We start from the raw sequence: 17,531 nt of genomic DNA on the forward strand, positions 1-17,531 counted from the left end.
TGATGCCAAAGGCCAGTATATGTTGTCCTTGTATGTTTTTAAGGTAGTTGGGAATTAAAAGGAAAAATTGCAATGATGATTCCTTCTGTTCCAGAATTATGATATTTTGGAAGGGGCTGTGCATATATATATGTGTGTGTATATATATAGAATATATATATATACATTTTATTTTTTCAGTACAAATTTGACCAAAGAAATGCAATATCTAGTTATGATGCATCTCTGTATTTTGTGTATCTATCTATCTATCTATCTATCTAGATTTATCTAGTGTGTGTATGTGTGTATCCCTCTAGCAGTAGTTGCTGTTCTCTGTGGATGCCTCTCCCAGGACTGTCACACTGGTCTGCTCCTGCAAGCCCTTGCTCATGCCAGTAGTCTGTACTCAGACAAACCGAGCAGTGAGTTGTGAACTACTTGCCTAAGAAAGGGTTTTCAGGCTTGGGCTCCAGTTACTGATTATGACCATTCCTTCTGAATTCCATGGTCAAAAGGTTTTGGATGAGCAGCATCTTGACTCCTGTGTATTACTTATCATCACTCTACTCGTGCCACAACGATGTCTTTAAAAAAAATGCTAAGCTCTTGTGGTGCCAAAAAAAGTCCGAAAAAGTTCCAGTGCTCTAAAATATTAATATTTTAGTTGTGCTTTTTGGCATCATGGATTGACCAAAACTTGCACACCTGGGTATGGGAAAATAGGTGCTAGTTCAGTTACTGAAAGCACCAAATTAAAATATTTGTCTTAATTTTTAATGTGGATTTTCACTCCCCAAGTGACTCCTAACTAAACTAGAGCTGGACACTATTTTAAATGAAAATGCGTGCCACCTTTTTGAATGACTTGGCTTTGTTCTGCTAATAGTTTTAAAGAAACCGTTCAATTCAAAATGAAGAATTTTTTGCTTTTCCTTAGCTTTTGACTTTTATTGTTTCATTTGTTTTCTGTATATCATCTCATTTCTGACCATTTTCTTGTTTCAGCCCTTGTTGTAATGTTAACTTCACCACCAAAAATTAAGAAAAACAAAGCATCTCAATTGTTTTACTGCCTCCACTTTATTTTTCCTGTGGCAGTTTTTGGAAACTGGAAAAAACTTCCATACTGCTGAATGAAAATACAGTCTGATGAGTATGTCTCATAGGTGTCATATGTTCCATGTTAAATGTCTTTTTTGGTTTGGTTCTGGTTTTTCATTTTTTGGATGTGCTGGAGCTGGAAATATCTCAGCAATATTGTTGTTCCAGTTCAAACAGCAATCAAGACTTGTCAAGAGGTGTAAAATTGTTTTTGTTCTTTAACTTTTTCTTTTAAGTTTTATTTTTATTTTGTATTTAATGTGATTATGTGCCTTTAAAATGTTCTCCCTTCCATTCTGCCCTTGTATCTTTGCAGTCATTGTATACAGCAGATTCTAGAAAGTGTTAATCATTGTCATCTAAATGGCATAGTTCACAGAGACCTGAAGGTCAGTATCTGGTGCCCATCAATTGGATATAAGAATTTTGGGGTTTTCTTTCGGCTGGGTAGGGGCAGAGGGTGGGATGTGTGCGATGTTCCCTTGCCTATCCTATTCACCCTCCGAACAACAATAATGCATGATGCCTCTTTCAGTGTGTGCAAGTCTATAGCCTAACATACATCATGGCAAAGGGGGGGACGGCTGCCTAAAAAGTGTCTCTTGCCCAGGCGCTGGGTTTGGCCCCGCTGTGCCCGGTGCCGGGGCTGTCCGTGTGTAGCTGTGCGGGCCGGGAGGTGACCCCTGGCTGTGATGTATGGCAGCTTGCAGATGTGACCGCCACGGCTGCGCTGGGGCCCGGCGGGCAGTGCCACAAGGAGCGGCCGCTGTGACGAGCCCTGAGGCAAGTGCCGCTGATTGCCGGCTAAATTAAGCGGCTAGGAGCTAATTATTGACCTGGAATACCTGGTTTGGAGGGGCTTGGGGACCACTTCCATGGTCGCTGCCATTTCTAACCTAATTTTTTGGAAACTTCTACAATTCTTCAATGCCTCTGTGAAGGCTTTGAGTAAGCCAGGAGGGAAAAGCACAGAGGATGCCAAATATTTAATAAGACCTTGAATTAGTGGCAAAATTTGTTCCTTTTAAAAATTACCGTTTAAAAAGGCATTGGTGTTAATTTCCAAGCGAAGCCAAGGCAGCCGCCCCGCCGCCTGTGTGTGAGGGCAGCCCCGCGCCGCGGAGCCTGAGGCCGTGGTGCTCCGAGCGGGGCAGGGCAGGGGAGGCCGGGCCGGAGCGCAGCCACCCCGGCCGCGCCCTCGGCCGCCGCCCCGCTGCCTGCTGCTGGAACTAACGGGCGCCCATGGTGTTTGCATGCAGTCATTGCATTCAGCAGATCCTGGAGGCCGTGCTGCACTGCCATCAGATGGGCGTGGTCCATCGCGACCTCAAGGTGAGTGCTGCTGTCCCGCCGCCCTCCCGGAGCAGCATCCCTGCCCCACAGGGCCGCCAGCAGCCGAAATGTAAATGCTTCCCTCTTTTTGCTTTTCCCCTCGGTTCATTTGTTTTTAACTTGGCTTCACCTACATGCAACAACAAGCTCGTACTCATCAGAGGGAATCTGCTTGAGGCTGGCCAATACCTGGCTGTCCAGCACCCAGCAGTACGGGGAGAACAATACTGTGTGTATTTGTTGAATACATGGTCTTCTGTCATCCAGAGCTTTTGGGACAGGGCATGAGGGCAACTTCCCATGTCTCATCAGCAGAATCTATAGTGCTTTTGGGAAGCACAGTAGCCTTTGCATGCTGTGCAATTTATAGTGACAGAAGGCCAGCTGCTCTGGGATCGCTGGTACAGAGACCTCTCTCTCCTGCAAATGATGACTGGGCAACAAAACATCTTTAAAAAACAGGAATTTCTACAGTGCTCTCACCACACTCACCTGAGGAGTCCAGTTCCTTCTAGATGAGCTTTAACATTGGGATAGAAACCTTCCTGAAGATAACTCTGTGCTGAGAGAGCATTCCCTCTTTTTTAACTGTGTACATATCCAAATGGCTAGAGGCATCTACTGGAAGAATGCTCTCTGCCTTTAAAATATGTTGGCAAGGAAAGAAGCAAGTCTAGATAATTTTCTTTTATTGTGAGGCTCCAAGAGAGAAGGCTGTCCCAGAACTCATAGTAAGTTTGCCTTTTGGACACTTGAGCTTCATGATCCTCAAGGAAAAGAAGATGGTTTATTTTGAAATCAAATGGAAGTCTGCACTTCGATCCTTCATGAGGCAGAGAAAAAATGGTGTGCACGCTAAGGCAGCAAAACACGCTAATCCCTTGTGGCACGGATTCTTGGGCTTCAGTTTTTTTCTGAATTAATTCTGAGGAGCAGAAATTTCCTTCTCAGTAAGAGTTTCTAGTGGTTATAATGAATAATAATGTTGGAATCAGAATGTTGTCGCCTTTCTTGGCAACTTTTACTCCCAAAAAAACTGTTCTTGTCGGACTTTATAAGGTCCATGTCATTGTCATAAGGGAACACAACGGGGTTTGCTCCAAAAGCTCAGAGAGCAGGGTGAGTTTTGAAGATGTAGACCCCAAATTTTTTACTCATTATGCACTTCTGGATTTTCCTTTGTCACATTTATACAACAGGAGACTCACAAATCTCTGTGCCATTTGTAAATCTTGCATGACAGCTGGGTAACGTGGAATGAGTTTAAAGGGAACGATGTCAAATTTGTCCAACTGCTCCAGTGGTTCTTGTCCACACTGTACATGCAGTCCTATGCTTCTGCCATCAAAAGGAGTTTTAAAAGCCAGGATTGTAGCTATGCAAGCTGATGGAATAAGGGATGCTTTCTATTACTTTTCATACATTCACACAAACAACTTTTTCTTTGGGAACGCATTAAATCCAGCTGTTGCCTGCTCCCGACCATGCGTGGGTTTCTTATTCTGACAAATCCAGGATGAATTGAAAAAACAGTGTGAGAAAAAGTGTTTCTGCCAAGCTGTAGTGCCCGGTTTCATTTGGGAAAGTGAAAACTTGAGGAAGCAGAAAACCATCCTTCTTCAGTTACAGCTTTGTGGCAAAAGCCAAAAAACCCAAAGAATTAAATGAAAGACTGTGGTGAAATCCGAGCAGAACGCCATGTGCTGAAAAGAAGATGCCAGGAGGAGAACAGCAAGATGTGGAAGGTGCTTATGGGCTGGCATGGATCCTTAAATTGCAAAACTTGATGGATTTTTTTCCAATAACTCAGTCCACAATATGATGGCATGCTTGGGGATGAGGAGATTTTGGATGATCCCGTTTTATTTAACTTTCCTTCTAGGCTGATTCAGTAGCAAACAGAGAGGAGCTTTTGCAGCCTCTTATGACCTGCAGAAGTTCTTGCTGCTGCTCTGTTTGTAATCACTGGTGTAAGTCAGAATGGTGGTGGATCTTAGACCCAGAAAAAAATTAACTTAGCTTTACCAGCTAGCAAAAGTGCACTTCCAGGTAGGAATTCCAGTTCTTGTCAGGCCATAGCCTTCCTGCTTTTGTGAAACTTCTGTGATTTTGTGGTTACGACCCTCTTATCTTCCACCAAAGAGTGGCTGCTTTAGGTATATTCAAGGAAAAATACACAGAGCCTTAAATACTTGGTATCTTAAGGATTAAAGACCTCTGGGAAAGCATGGCATAAATCACGTTAATTTATTTGTAAGTAATTTTAGCAGTTAACAGTGCCATTGTGCATGCTTGGCTGCCGCCCATCACTGGGGAGCACAAGGTGACACCATGAATCCAGGAGCAAGTCCTGCACGGTGCTGTTGATGTTTCCCAAGTAATTGCACTCATTCCCAGTTAATGCATGGTAATCACCCACATGCCTCTGGCCAGCCTCAAACGGCTGCTGCATGTTGGTTAAGCACACAGTCCCACTTGGCATGGCCTAAAAGGCTGTTGTCTTTGGCATGGGAGTAAGTCAGGAATTCTGGTGGAACATACTCATCTGTTAAAGTGTACTTCTGCAGAGAAGAGACATGCAATGGAATAAAAAAACAGTCCCAAGAGGAAACCATAAACCAAAAAAGCCAACTAAAAACCAAACCAGCATCAGAAAACACAAAACCAGTTTTGAACAAAATCACTTTTTGGGAAAGCGGTATGTGCTCGGTGGGGTAGTGCTTGTATTTCATCCAAAAGGATGAGGCTTTTCACTGCTTTTGGCTTGCCTGAAGGTCACAACCAAATAGGATCATCCGCTGCTTTAAGAGGTTTATACAAGAACAGCATTCCAGGAATCAATTACTGTGAATGAGAGGAAACCTTGCAGAACTATGTGACTGTGTGTTGAAATTAGTGTTGTTAAATGGCAAGGAGTGTGACATTGCATTGATTAAACTAGAGAAGAGTCCTCAGCTATGCACTCACTGTTTCATGTAATGTAGTTGGGGTGGTTACTGATAATTTAAGTGAATGTAGAGATTGTGTTTTGTTCTGAGGGCCCTTCATCTCAGTTTTTAAAACTGTGAAAATAGAAGATTCATCAATAACTATTGATGAAAGTTTTTTAATATTGTCTAGTCTATGACACAGCGACAAAGCGATGAGTGAGAGGACAGAAAAGATGTTCCTTTGGTGAGAGGGGAAAAAGCCACCTTTAGACTAAAGAGTTAGGGCCCCTTGTAGTGTTAATTAATAGAAGTATCACCGTGGCTGAGGTCTTACTTAGGCTCAAGCATATTTTGCTGGATACCTGACATGTATTAAAGATAGGCTTTGCTGAAAGAGGCTTATGATCTTAATTGTTTCCAGCCTCAGTACATGTGTGGGATTAACTGCCATCACATAAATAGTACCTTGGAAGTGATATGATTGCTCCTGGGTTCAACCTGGAATACACATCAAAGAGTTTGCAGGATTGGGGCCCCAGCACCAGCCTGGCCATAGTGAAGTCCCTTGTCACAGACCACTGCAGAAATTTCTTCTAAGGAGTCACAGCAATACCTGTGAAAGTGAGGTTTTGTTATTTTGTAAATGTAGAACAAAACCTTTGTTAAAAACCATGAGCATTGGAAAGACACATGTGGCAAGAAAATGCTTGGAGGGTCACAGTTCTCTGAAATAATCTGTTGATTATTTCAGTATTTTTTTAGTTGTATTTTTAAAGCAAACATTCATACAATAAAGTTGTCTTTGGACAATTTACATTTGATGTATTTGCTAACTGGAGTTAAAAGGATTCATTATGAACAGTAGAATGAACACAATTGTTATGTTCAAATCCTTTACTTTTAATTGTGTGAGTGTACCATAGCATTTCATTTCAGATGTGACCAACATATACCCTACAGAACAAAAGCAAGGTGGGAACTCTCACTAACTAACGTGGTTATTTGTAAAGGTTCTCTGCAGGCACAAACGTGGGTGTGCTGGTTTTGCTGAAAGATTTGCAATGTAAATACACCTGCCCTCTGAATACAATCACGGGGCTGTCATTGTTGGGATGTCATGCAAAACATTTCTGTTTGACAGCTGTAGATGCCTGATCCTGCAAACTCCATGGGCTGGACTAGTCATCAATGAGTCCCTGTCCTTTGGGAGTCTGCTGGCCTATTTTTCCAGTAACAAGCTCTTGGGAATCTCTGAGCTGCCTTGTCACACAGCAGGTGTCACAGCTCCATATGCCCCTTCTGGCTCTCTTCTTCACCCTGTCCTTAGTCTTGCTAAGAGCTCATGAAGGCTGATTACAGGCCTGGTAATTCTTTCCAGATAGGAATGGAAAGTGCAAATTTTGCAATTTCATGGAAAAAACTCATGGGTTTCTTCTCTTTTTCACTCCTCTAAGTATTTGTTCTTTTCCAGAGTACTGTCTAAAATATATTTACTTATCTTTTTGTTTCAATTGTTTTCTCTCTCTGAATAAAGCCTGAGAACTTACTTCTAGCTAGCAAATCCAAGGGAGCGGCAGTCAAACTGGCAGACTTTGGATTGGCTATAGAAGTCCAGGGAGAACAACAGGCTTGGTTTGGTAAGTAAATACCATTTTTCCCTCACCATTTATTCAGCATAGTGGTTAAGCCTCCCCAGCTGCCCCACTCTCACTCCAGAGTAGAACATGTAGCTGTGTGACTCTTTGACCCTGGAAAACCTGGATTTCCTGATTCCTAGCTTGTGCTACCTTCCATCAGCCTGTAAATCTGACTGAGGTGCACAGAACCCCTTTTCTCCCACTTTCTCCTGAGTAACTATAGGCAGAAAATAGGGGTGTAGAACCTGGGAGGGAGACTGGTGGTTTCCCCTCAGATGACTGAGGAATAAGGCAGTAGGGTAATACTGCTGAGTGTACCTGCCCAGGCATCAGAACATTTTGTCTGAACAGGTCTCTGTCAGCTGGAAACACCTGAAAAATTGATTCTGAAGCACTTTGGGATGTGACTTCAATGAAAGGGAAAATAGGAGGGATTGAGCACCTCAGGCTGTAGCCAGACACTAATTACAGATTACTTGTTACAGTTAATAGATGCCTCAAGGAGAATGGTGGAAAATGTTTAATACTGGTAATTTTAAACAATAGTGCATGTACAATTGTGATACACATGTCTCACGTACCACCCTCTTTGAACAGATATGAAGCATGGGGAAAATTTTATTATAAATCCCAGGTGGAAAAACATACAGAATAAAATATTTATAGCAGCTGCCTATTCTCCCTTAGAGGAGCTAGAAAGTGCAGTTTTCAATGTAACAAAGTGCTTGGAGGCTTGGAACAGAGGCAGAAAAGTTTTCCTGGGCAATGAGTTGGGAGGTTGAGTGTTCACAGCTGTAAGTACATGTAGATGCACAGGCAGTGCCATTGGACATATGTTGGCAGCTTTATAAGCCAGCCTGTTGTTTTAAATCCAGCCTTTTTATAAATGGATTTCAGTAATCCACAAAAGACAGAGGAGATTGCTCTTGCACATCAACAAACAGACCAGTGCAAAAGGAGTGGAATAGAAACAAGGCAAAACAAGTGGTTTGTTACAATGACAAAAGCATCAGGTAAACAGGAAGCATCTCAAGAAAAAAATCAGCAGATTGAAGTTGACTTCAGGACTATTTTCTGTACATAGTGTACCTGCAGGTGATGCAGAGGAGGTTGCAATGCCCTGGAAAATCTTGGACTTTGGTTTTTTTTCTGTCATTTGGTTCTTGTGAAATGCTTGGTTTAGACTCATAGCATCATGAGGACTTGGGAGAAGGGAACAGAATGTCTTTAAAATATACATGTAAGGAGGAGTTAACAAGGTAATGAAAAGCAAGTAGCCTGAAGGGGGTCTTTATTTTAAAAACTGTATTAGTCAATAAGGTAAGTGGGTTCTGTACATTTTTTGGAACTTGCTCTGCAGAACGTTTCCAGAGTGGTCTGAGTGCCTGGCTTCAGCTTTAGGAGTGCATTAGCAGGGCAGAACGTGAACTCCAGTGGACTGGGCATTTGGAACTTTTTCTCACTTTCTTTCATAAGATTTTTCTGCTTTCTACTGGATTCTGCAGCTCTTAGTGACTCATGGTGTGCTCTGATTCTAATTATAGCTCTGCATCAGTATGCTCTTCTTTATTTTTTTCTTTTTTTTTCCTCTCCTTATTCTGGTGTAGTCCTCTGGTATGGTGGTCTCTTTTCTGCTTGAACCATGGCTGTGCCTCAGCAGGAAACTGGCTTGAACTCTGTGTTTGAATACAGGGAATACTTTCCTGGTTTGCACATTTGCAAAACAAACTTGTTCCTTGCCTATTTGTAGAAAGCCTGACGGGGTTTAGTTGAAACCTGCCACCCTCTTTAGCAGGTGCTTAATGTACTGGGGAGGTGTAGGGCAGGTTGAGCTCAACAAAGAACGGATTTTGTCTTGGATTTTGTCTTGGTCCTCTGGATGCTTGGAGAAATCATATGAGTTTAGGAGTACAAGGAGTTGCAATCTCTTCTAGGCACTGCAAAGTCACAGTTTCCAGCTTTGCAAATTGCTTTAGCTAATGGAGTTAATACAAGCAGCAAAACTTTTCTGAAAAGTACACACTTGTTTGGGGGTCCCTCTGAGCAGTTACAAAATAACCTGATATATGACAGTTACCTGCTTCCTTGTGTTTTTGTTGGTTTTTTTAAAACCAAAATCAGGGCTGTGTACCCTTCTGTGTGTGCTGCTCTAAACCACTCAGAATACTGAGGAGAGATTATTTTACTAGAGGATGTAGTGACAGGACAAGTAGGAATCACTTGAAACGGAAAGAGTAGGTTTAGATCAGATAATAGGAACAAATTGTTGCCTGTGAGGGTGGTGAGGCCCTGGCACAGGTAGCCCAGAGAAGCTGTTGCTGCCCCATCCCTGGAAGTGTCCAAGGCCAGGGACAAGGTTTGGACCAACCTGGTCTAGTGGGAGGTGTCCCTGCCCATGGCAGGGGGCTGGAACAAGATGATTTTTAAGGTCCTTTCAATCCAAACCATTCTGTGGTTCTGTGTACTAAAACTGTACCAGTTATTTCAGTTTAGATCTATTTGGTTTCTTCATTGAGAGATAAGGTTAGCTAAGTACTATACTTATATTTGCTTTAGAGTTTATTTTCAAATCTTGCATAGTAATGTTCATTGAGCTGTGGTAAGTTTTAAACTCAAGATGACTTTGCTTCCCCTTTCAAATGAGCACTGCACCCAAGAAGAGATATGAAACAGCACTCTATTTAAAGCTACTCAGAACATCTATTTTTCAGCTTCTCTAAGGAGCTTAAGATGTGTTTCCTGTGTGATAGTACTCCTTAACAATTCATAGCTTCCATATCAGGAGCCTGCAAAAAACAAGCTTATTTTTCATGACCATATTTTAGCTCTTTTCTCAGTAGAATTCACAAAATATGTTCCTTCATTTCCTCCTCCCACTCCCAAGTAATTGGTGACTGCAGGGCAAAGGCTTCTTTTTTTCTGTAGTTGTACACTTTATATGTTATCACTGTCTCTCATGAGTTTTGTGGAATCCAGGGTGATAGTGCACAAATGGCATGTGGTCCTTCATGAAAACCACCAAATTCTCACCTCTCAGGAATTCCCAAGCATTTCTTTTAGGCCAAGATGCCTGAAAGAGCAGAGTACTCACTGAAATGGTGCAGACTGTTAATGGTCATTAAGTTTTTATCTGTTACAGTGTTCTAAGAAAAGTAATGTTTATACCTACTTTTTGCAGTTCTGCTCAGAGAGGCAGCACTGCTGGTAATGAATAAAGGATGAAGAACATATAAATTTTAAAGGCCAGATTGCTTCAGAGAAGCTTCCTGTAAACTTTTCTTAAGAGGTTTCCAGAAGTGGAATGACTTGGCAGAAATGAGTTCTGCAGTGGAAAGATCAGATTAGATGTAGCTCTAATTTTGTGCAACCTATATCTACTTACAAATAGGGTACAGTGGCTACATACATATAGGGTATAGTAGCTGCCCCTCTGCTTACTTTTTGCAGAGCACATACAGGTTTTGACCAGAGTTGCCTTGCCTTTTGACAGGCTTTGCTGGTACTCCAGGATATCTTTCTCCAGAAGTGTTACGAAAAGATCCTTATGGAAAACCTGTGGATATGTGGGCATGTGGTAAGAAGTTGTTCTGAAAGTCATATACAGTTCACTGTAAAATGTCTTAAGGGTCAGAAATTATATCCAGGCTACCTGATATTGTGCATCAGAAAATAGGTTTTTAATAAAAATTCAGTATTAATTTCTAGCAGAGGTCATTGGAATTTTTGTTACCCTACAAGCTTCTTTTTTAAAAAATTATTTACTAAGTTCTGTTATCATGGCATTCTTGGCCATGCCTACACAACACACTTTGAAAGAGTAGTCAAAGAATAGCTGCAGGTGTATGGTGCCTCATTAGTTAGTAAACACACCAGTTCATACTGTGAGCTGGACATTTAGTTTTGGTTCACAAGGAGCCTAAAATTTGGTCTGACCAATATACCCCATCTGGAGGTATAAACCACAAAATTAAATGTTTTCTGAACTGGAGGACAGAGCAATTGCTTTATCATCCACTTCTCAAAATTGCCTTCTGAGGCACTGGCAAGTGGCAGCTCCCCAGCTGAGAACAGGGGCTGGTTTCCTTATTTCACTTCTACCCACACTTAGTGTGTGGTTTATCTATGAAAACACTTTTCTTCAGTCAGTCAGAGGGCATCATCTCTGTCAGACTAGCAGGTGGTCCTTTCAATTTCCTATTGACCAAATACAGAGAAATTTCAGTTTCCCAAATTTGCTTTGCATGAGAATAGTTATAACAGAATCTTTCAGACACCAGCATAAACCATGATAAAGCCATAAGAATGCATTTTCCTAGAACATCCAGAATCACGAAATGTTATTTCTCCAGCTAGATAACCATTTCCAATGTTCCTAATCTGATGTTGTCAAATGCTCATTATTGCCCATGTTTTCCCTAAGAGGTCACCTTGTCAACCCCACTTCTACTGTTTTCCCCAGCCTGAAGGGGCAGTATTTCTCCCATCCCAGTGGCTGGGATGATGCTCACGAGCCTGTTGTTTTACATGGTTGTTAGGTGCAAAATTCATTTCTGCAGTTTGTTCCTTAACACTGGTGTGAATTTTCTGCAGGAGTCATTCTGTACATCCTCCTGGTGGGATACCCTCCCTTCTGGGATGAAGACCAGCACAGGCTTTACCAGCAGATCAAGGCTGGTGCTTATGACGTATGTACCATACTCTATCTGTTCAGTTATTTGTAATTGTTTCCTAGAGGGAAAAGCTAAGAACTGATAAGGTGGTGGCATATGAATTCTGCAACATCATCTAATCATATTATGTTAGACAGACAAGATGTTGGTTGTTTATAAATGATGATGAGGTAAAGGCAGAGCCTTATAATTTTTAAGCTCTTGAATCCAGCAGTGGATCCCTTACGTAAAATTGTGTAAAGATTGTACAAGACAATATACACATGTGTGTATTTTTTTCTGAAGTTCCCCTCACCAGAATGGGACACAGTGACTCCTGAAGCAAAAGACCTTATCAATAAAATGCTCACCATCAACCCAGCAAAACGTATCACAGCATCAGAAGCACTAAAGCATCCATGGATCTGTGTAAGTAATTTCCACAGGTTCAACATGATCACTTGGCAGACAAATGGTTTATGGTTTGCTTCAGCATGAAGTACTGAGTGTGTTTAGAGAAGAACTTTGGTTCTTGTTCATGCAGCTGTGTAACTATAAATTGTTAAATTACAATTACACAGATATGATCAATAGTGGTCTGTATTTATAGAGATCTCAGCTTGGGGTAAGATTTTTGCAAATTTATCTCCTTTGCCTTGACTGTGTTGTGCAGAATGTTCCCTGCGAAAATTAGAGTGTTATTTTAAATTCTCATTGAGAAGAAAGTGCAGGAAAGTAACTTTGAGTTAGATAATGCTTTGCATCTTCATTTCCCTGAAATCATTCAGATAAAGATGAAATGTGCAGGCAGGGAAATAAGGGACTTGTGAAAAGTCAGTTTGCAGGTAGCAGAGGCCTGGCTGTTCCTGGATCCAGGACTTTTCTCTGTTCTCAGTATATTCCACACCAAGACTTTTCAAGTGGACTTTACACATGGAAAAGGCTGAGTAAAAGGAACACAATGGGTTAGTCAGACAAGGTAGAAATTAAAGGCCCAAGGGGGGGACCATGGGTTGTAATATGTGTGTTGTAGAGTAGACAAACCATAAACAGCTGGCTGGGTGCCTTAAAATAATTATTTTCTTCTTCTCTCAGCAACGTTCTACTGTTGCCTCTATGATGCACAGACAAGAGACTGTAGATTGCTTGAAGAAATTCAATGCAAGAAGAAAACTAAAGGTAAGAAAAAAACTTTGCTTGTGCAAAACAAATGGTCTCTGTGCAGATGTTTTCTAGATATTATTCTTAAATGACCTATTGATAGAAGATCAGCTTTTGGCTTGAATATCTTAAAATTTCCATGAAAGCGAATAGAATTTGGCTTTAATTATAATTCAAAACTATAATAATCCTCTGTATTTATACAAACTAAAGGTATGCTCTTGAAGGAAAATCCTTAAGGTTATTCTTCTGAACTATGCTTTGTTTTTTCTTGGCCAGATATGATAACTTTGCAGATGTGAACTTGTCTAATGTGTACATTACAAATAAGCTCCTATTCCTCCCTAAAAAAAGAATCTAAGAACAATAGTAAAGTCTCTTTCATGTTAATCTATGTATTTTGAATAATTGCTGAGCCTCTGAATACTCCTGGCTTGTGCATTACATACTGACAGTTGGTAAATATTTGGATATCAAGATTGCTGATAGGTGTGTAATTAAGATTAAATTATGATTTATGCACTCATGACATGGCATATGAGAGGAAGTGCACAGATAATCCATTCTCTCAGGGTTAATTCAGTAATTAGTGCCATTTACTCGTGTATTTTCCTTTTTGTTGTGTTGGCATTAGGAGTTTTACATATGTGTGATGCTAATTTGAGAAAATGTGTGTGTACACAGGGGGCCATTTTGACAACAATGCTGGCTACCAGAAATTTCTCAGGTATGTTCATTGAGCTCCAGATTGATGCAGTTTTTATATTTTAATGTCTGTGAAGGCTGAGGTCTAATTAGGACTCATTCAGGAGTCTCTAAGTGTAATATATATCATGTTATTTCCTGTGATGAAGCAAACAAGAATTTAATCTCTTTGGGCCTAAGAAATTCTCTTACAGGTGACAATCTGAATTTTCTGTAGAATTTGAGCTCCTTCCCTGTTTTTTGATTGTTACCTGTCAAAGACAGGTGGCATTTTCATGCCTATTTTGGTGCAGGCAAATTGAAAGTTATGCATATAGCTCCACATGCACAAGTATCACCAAACAACATTTTGAGCTTACGTATTTTTATATATGTGAAAAGCCATTCCATTATTCTGTTGCATCCTGCATTAAAAATATCATCAGTACACATTCATCTCTTTATTGCTTTGCTAAGGAGTAAGAAATGTGGTAAAATGAGTCCCCATTTTCTTTCTAATGCCCAGCAGTGCCTAGCTGGTGTAAGAAGAGTTCTTTCCTCTTCATGAAACAGTTTTGTCCTGATGGCTCTGGAGATTTAGATCTTACACTAAACAAGCTCTAATAGCAAAAGCTAAAATTGCTCTTAGCAGATTTAGAATTGTCCAAAGTAGTAGAATTGCCAGAATATTGATGCTGTGTTGAATTTTTCATTTTGCCATTTGAGATTTCTAGTGAATAGTGAAACAGAACACCAGATTTAAAAATCAGTAATTTTACATATCCTCCTACTCCGTGATGTAACTATTGGAGTGTAACATAAATTACTTTGCAGACAAAAACATGATAGTGCTCTGGGCATGTTTCGAATAAGAATAAGCACTGACTCATCCAAAAACATTACATAATCACAAATGCAAGAACAACTTGTTCAATTTGCATAGTACTTGAAATACAATTTCTTTCTTAGTTAAGTTCCCTTCTTTAGTACACACCTATACACAGAGGACCACATTTATCTAAATTACCTTGAGTTACTGCTTAATGAATTCCAGTGTCTGCCAATTAATTTAAAAGTGGGAAGGCTGTAGGCTGTCCTTTTTGTAAAAATGAATTACTGTTAAATATCAAACAAACAAATCATTCCTCATCCCTTTTCATAACTGTCACTGTCTATATATGTAAGGATCAAATTCAACTTCCACGAACCAAAAAAGCTGAAGTAGTTTTAAACAGTACTTCAGCATGAAAAGCAAACAGGTTTTTTGGCTTTTTTTGGTTTTTTCACCTGACATCTCTTGTTTTACACCATAGCCACCTGTGTTTTTTCTTGATGACATTTTATTTTTTCGGTTTATTTATTCATTGTATTTCATTGCAAAACATGCTTATGAAGGTCATTTGTCCATAATGATGTGGTTATAAAAGTGTTTTACTTTCCTTTTTTTTCTTCCTTTTATGTGGAATGTGTATTTCTTGTGAGGTAAGACCCTCAGCACGTGAAAGGAACATTTTTTTTTCTCTTCTCAATCCAAGCTGCTGTTTGTCCTCAATCACTTTAATTTCTCCATGCTGTCACAAACCATTTGTTTCCAGTCTGCTTTCTGGCCTAGTAGCACTGCCTTAGGTTTTATTTTTAGCTCTTGCTTGTAGTTGCAAGAAATCTCTCATTGTGGGCTTAATTTAGAATATGCTGATTGCTTTGCTCCTGCAAATTCTTGAAATATTTGATTTCTGTGCAGTATCTGTAATTAAAGAAAGATGAATCCAAATAGTATTTAAAATCCATTGCAGCCAAACCCAGCAGAGTGGTGGCATGTGTAGCAATCCACGCTGGGCACACTCCGAGGGACACAATAAATACTCAGTGTTATTGCTTGTGGTGCCCCCATTTTACTGCCTCTCATTTACCTGTTTACATAGAACATGTAGTCTTTGGCAAGCATCAAAAGAACTCAGAAATTTCATGCACAAATTTAGTGAAAGGACCTACAGCAGTCTGTAAGAATTAATTTATGTTTTCCCATATTTTTATAAGGGCTAAGAGTGTAAAACAGGCTTTGAAAGCTATTAACTTCTGGGTTTTTTTGTCCTTAGGTTTCAGAAATATCTCGTTCCCATTGCTTTCCCTAAATAAATTCCTGAAGGTAATGGAGTGCCCACAATATTTGTGGTAATGTAAAATCTAAGGCACTCTTGCCTCAGGTCCTGAAAGCACACATTGCCTCAGGGAGTGTCCAATCTCCAAACTATGTGGAGAACAATTTGGTTTCAATATTTACATTCATGTTTCTTTAAATGAAAACATGCAGTGCTACTGCTGCACAATACAGGCCAATTTATTTTTGTTCATTTTAGCTGTAAGATGTGGCTGTGTGGGAGGTCTAATGGTAGCATTGGCTGATGTCCATAGTTATTAAACTGCACTTGGAGGGCTGATATATTAATGAAGTTAGAAACATCAGCCTGGCTTCACTTTCCAGGGTTTATTTCATGTAAACAACACAATAATGGACATTAGATATTTCTGTACGGTTGCTGAGGTGATTCTACATTTTCTGTGCTGTAAAATGAGCACCTAATGCAGATGTATCTCAAAAATAAGCCACGATTACAAGAATTAGCTTTAAAGATAAACCAGATACTTAGTAACTCCCACATCCTCAGCCAGCCTGAGCAGCCTTGGGCATGTGAAGTCCAATTGATTTGGAGTTTTGGGGGTTTTGTTAAGATAAGAATGCCAGTAACGATGGGAGCTCCATGTTGGGACTGTCTCCCCTATATATAGAACAGCAATTTCTTCTGACCTGAGCTGTGGAGCACTTTCTGATGGGAAGATTGGGTCATAAACAACAATAAAACCCCAATAACAGCAGGCTTGTTGTGTAATTTATTATTCTTCAAGTCTTTGGCAGTGATTCATGAAGCATTTACGCTTTAGTGAATAGTTTATATGGATTTGGTAGGTCAGCCAGCATGTATTTCTGCTGTGAATGTTTTCAGGTTCAGAGCTGGGCTGTGCTTGCTTGCACGTTAGCCTTCCAAATTTAATAAATCCAGATTATTTGATGCCAGTTTTAAGTGGTGGAATTCAAAGTCTGGCACGTGAATAACATTATGGCAAATGAAATTTTGAAGAAATTTGATCAGTGTGGAACATGATTCAGAAAATAGCATGTTTTCTTCATTAGGAGCTGAAGCAAAGCCTAGAATTTGTTATTATTGCCTCACAGGCAGCAACCCTCGGAAACAGCTGGCAAATCATTCTTCCTTTCCTCCTTGCAACTGTGCTGCCCTTTCATGCAAGGAGGCTGATGCTGTCATGGTGGGAATGACAGAGGGGCATTATGTGTATTGGTACCATCACTGAGATACCAGTGGGCTCTGCAGACACCTGGTCCAAGTCCCTGCCATTAGAAAAATACCTTTTCACAATCTTATCAAACTCTTCCTATCATCCAATAGGAATATATTGCAGTTGTGGAAATGGCTGTAGCCAAAGCTGCTGCTTTTACACTCACCCTGCTTCCATTTCCTCTCTGCCACGCAAGGAGCTCTCTCCTTGTAGAAGTACAGTCAATCTACAGCTTTAGTCAATGGAAAAAGAGATGTTTGATAATCCTAAGGACTGGTGATTTCCTAAAGATTTCATTCCCCATGCTCAGAGAAACAAAAGGAGGAAATAAAAGCTGAGGACATACCTGGAGCAGGGAGGCACTGGGGGTTTGCTGCACAGCTGGGTGACCTCAGGAGAAACACCTGACACTGAAATTATTTGTCTCATTTTACAGCAGCCAAGAGTTTACTGAAAAAGCCGGATGGAGTTAAGGTAGGTTAAACACCTGCTTTCTATTTCCAAGATAGATTCTTAGTCTCCACCTGTCTGTAACTTCTGCCAGGTTTTAGAATTGATTATTGCTATTTCTTTCCTTCATAGATTCTGTTAGTAAGTGCCTCTCACTAGCTATTTGGAGTGGTTCAAGTTAGTAGCTGAAGCTTAGAAATGAAATAAAACAAATACTCGAAAAGCCAGCATTAAGTAAGCAGAAGATAGAA

General features: G+C 40.4%; 1 protein-coding gene across 14 annotated transcripts in view; it reads left to right on the forward strand.

The window, feature by feature from the left end:
• The window catches only part of CAMK2D (calcium/calmodulin dependent protein kinase II delta), a 121,370-nt gene that overhangs the window by 75,702 nt on the left and 28,137 nt on the right, over positions 1–17,531 (forward strand). For 5 of the 14 annotated variants that reach the window (XM_077176803.1, XM_077176793.1, XM_077176794.1 and 2 more), the window contains exons 7-14: positions 1,400–1,472; positions 6,880–6,982; positions 10,473–10,556; positions 11,573–11,667; positions 11,938–12,060; positions 12,727–12,810; positions 13,477–13,519; positions 17,267–17,304. In XM_077176803.1, coding sequence (XP_077032918.1) covers positions 1,400–1,472; positions 6,880–6,982; positions 10,473–10,556; positions 11,573–11,667; positions 11,938–12,060; positions 12,727–12,810; positions 13,477–13,519; positions 17,267–17,304 — 643 coding nt within the window. Of the gene's footprint in view, positions 1–1,399; positions 1,473–2,342; positions 2,416–6,879; positions 6,983–10,472; positions 10,557–11,572; positions 11,668–11,937; positions 12,061–12,726; positions 12,811–13,476; positions 13,520–17,266; positions 17,305–17,531 lie in introns of all 14 variants that reach the window. The other 9 variants (XM_077176801.1, XM_077176804.1, XM_077176795.1 and 6 more) reach the window with 3 other exon arrangements.

Source organism: Agelaius phoeniceus, chromosome 4, assembly GCF_051311805.1.
Source record: "Agelaius phoeniceus isolate bAgePho1 chromosome 4, bAgePho1.hap1, whole genome shotgun sequence".
In the NCBI taxonomy this organism is placed as follows: Eukaryota; Metazoa; Chordata; class Aves; order Passeriformes; family Icteridae; genus Agelaius; species Agelaius phoeniceus.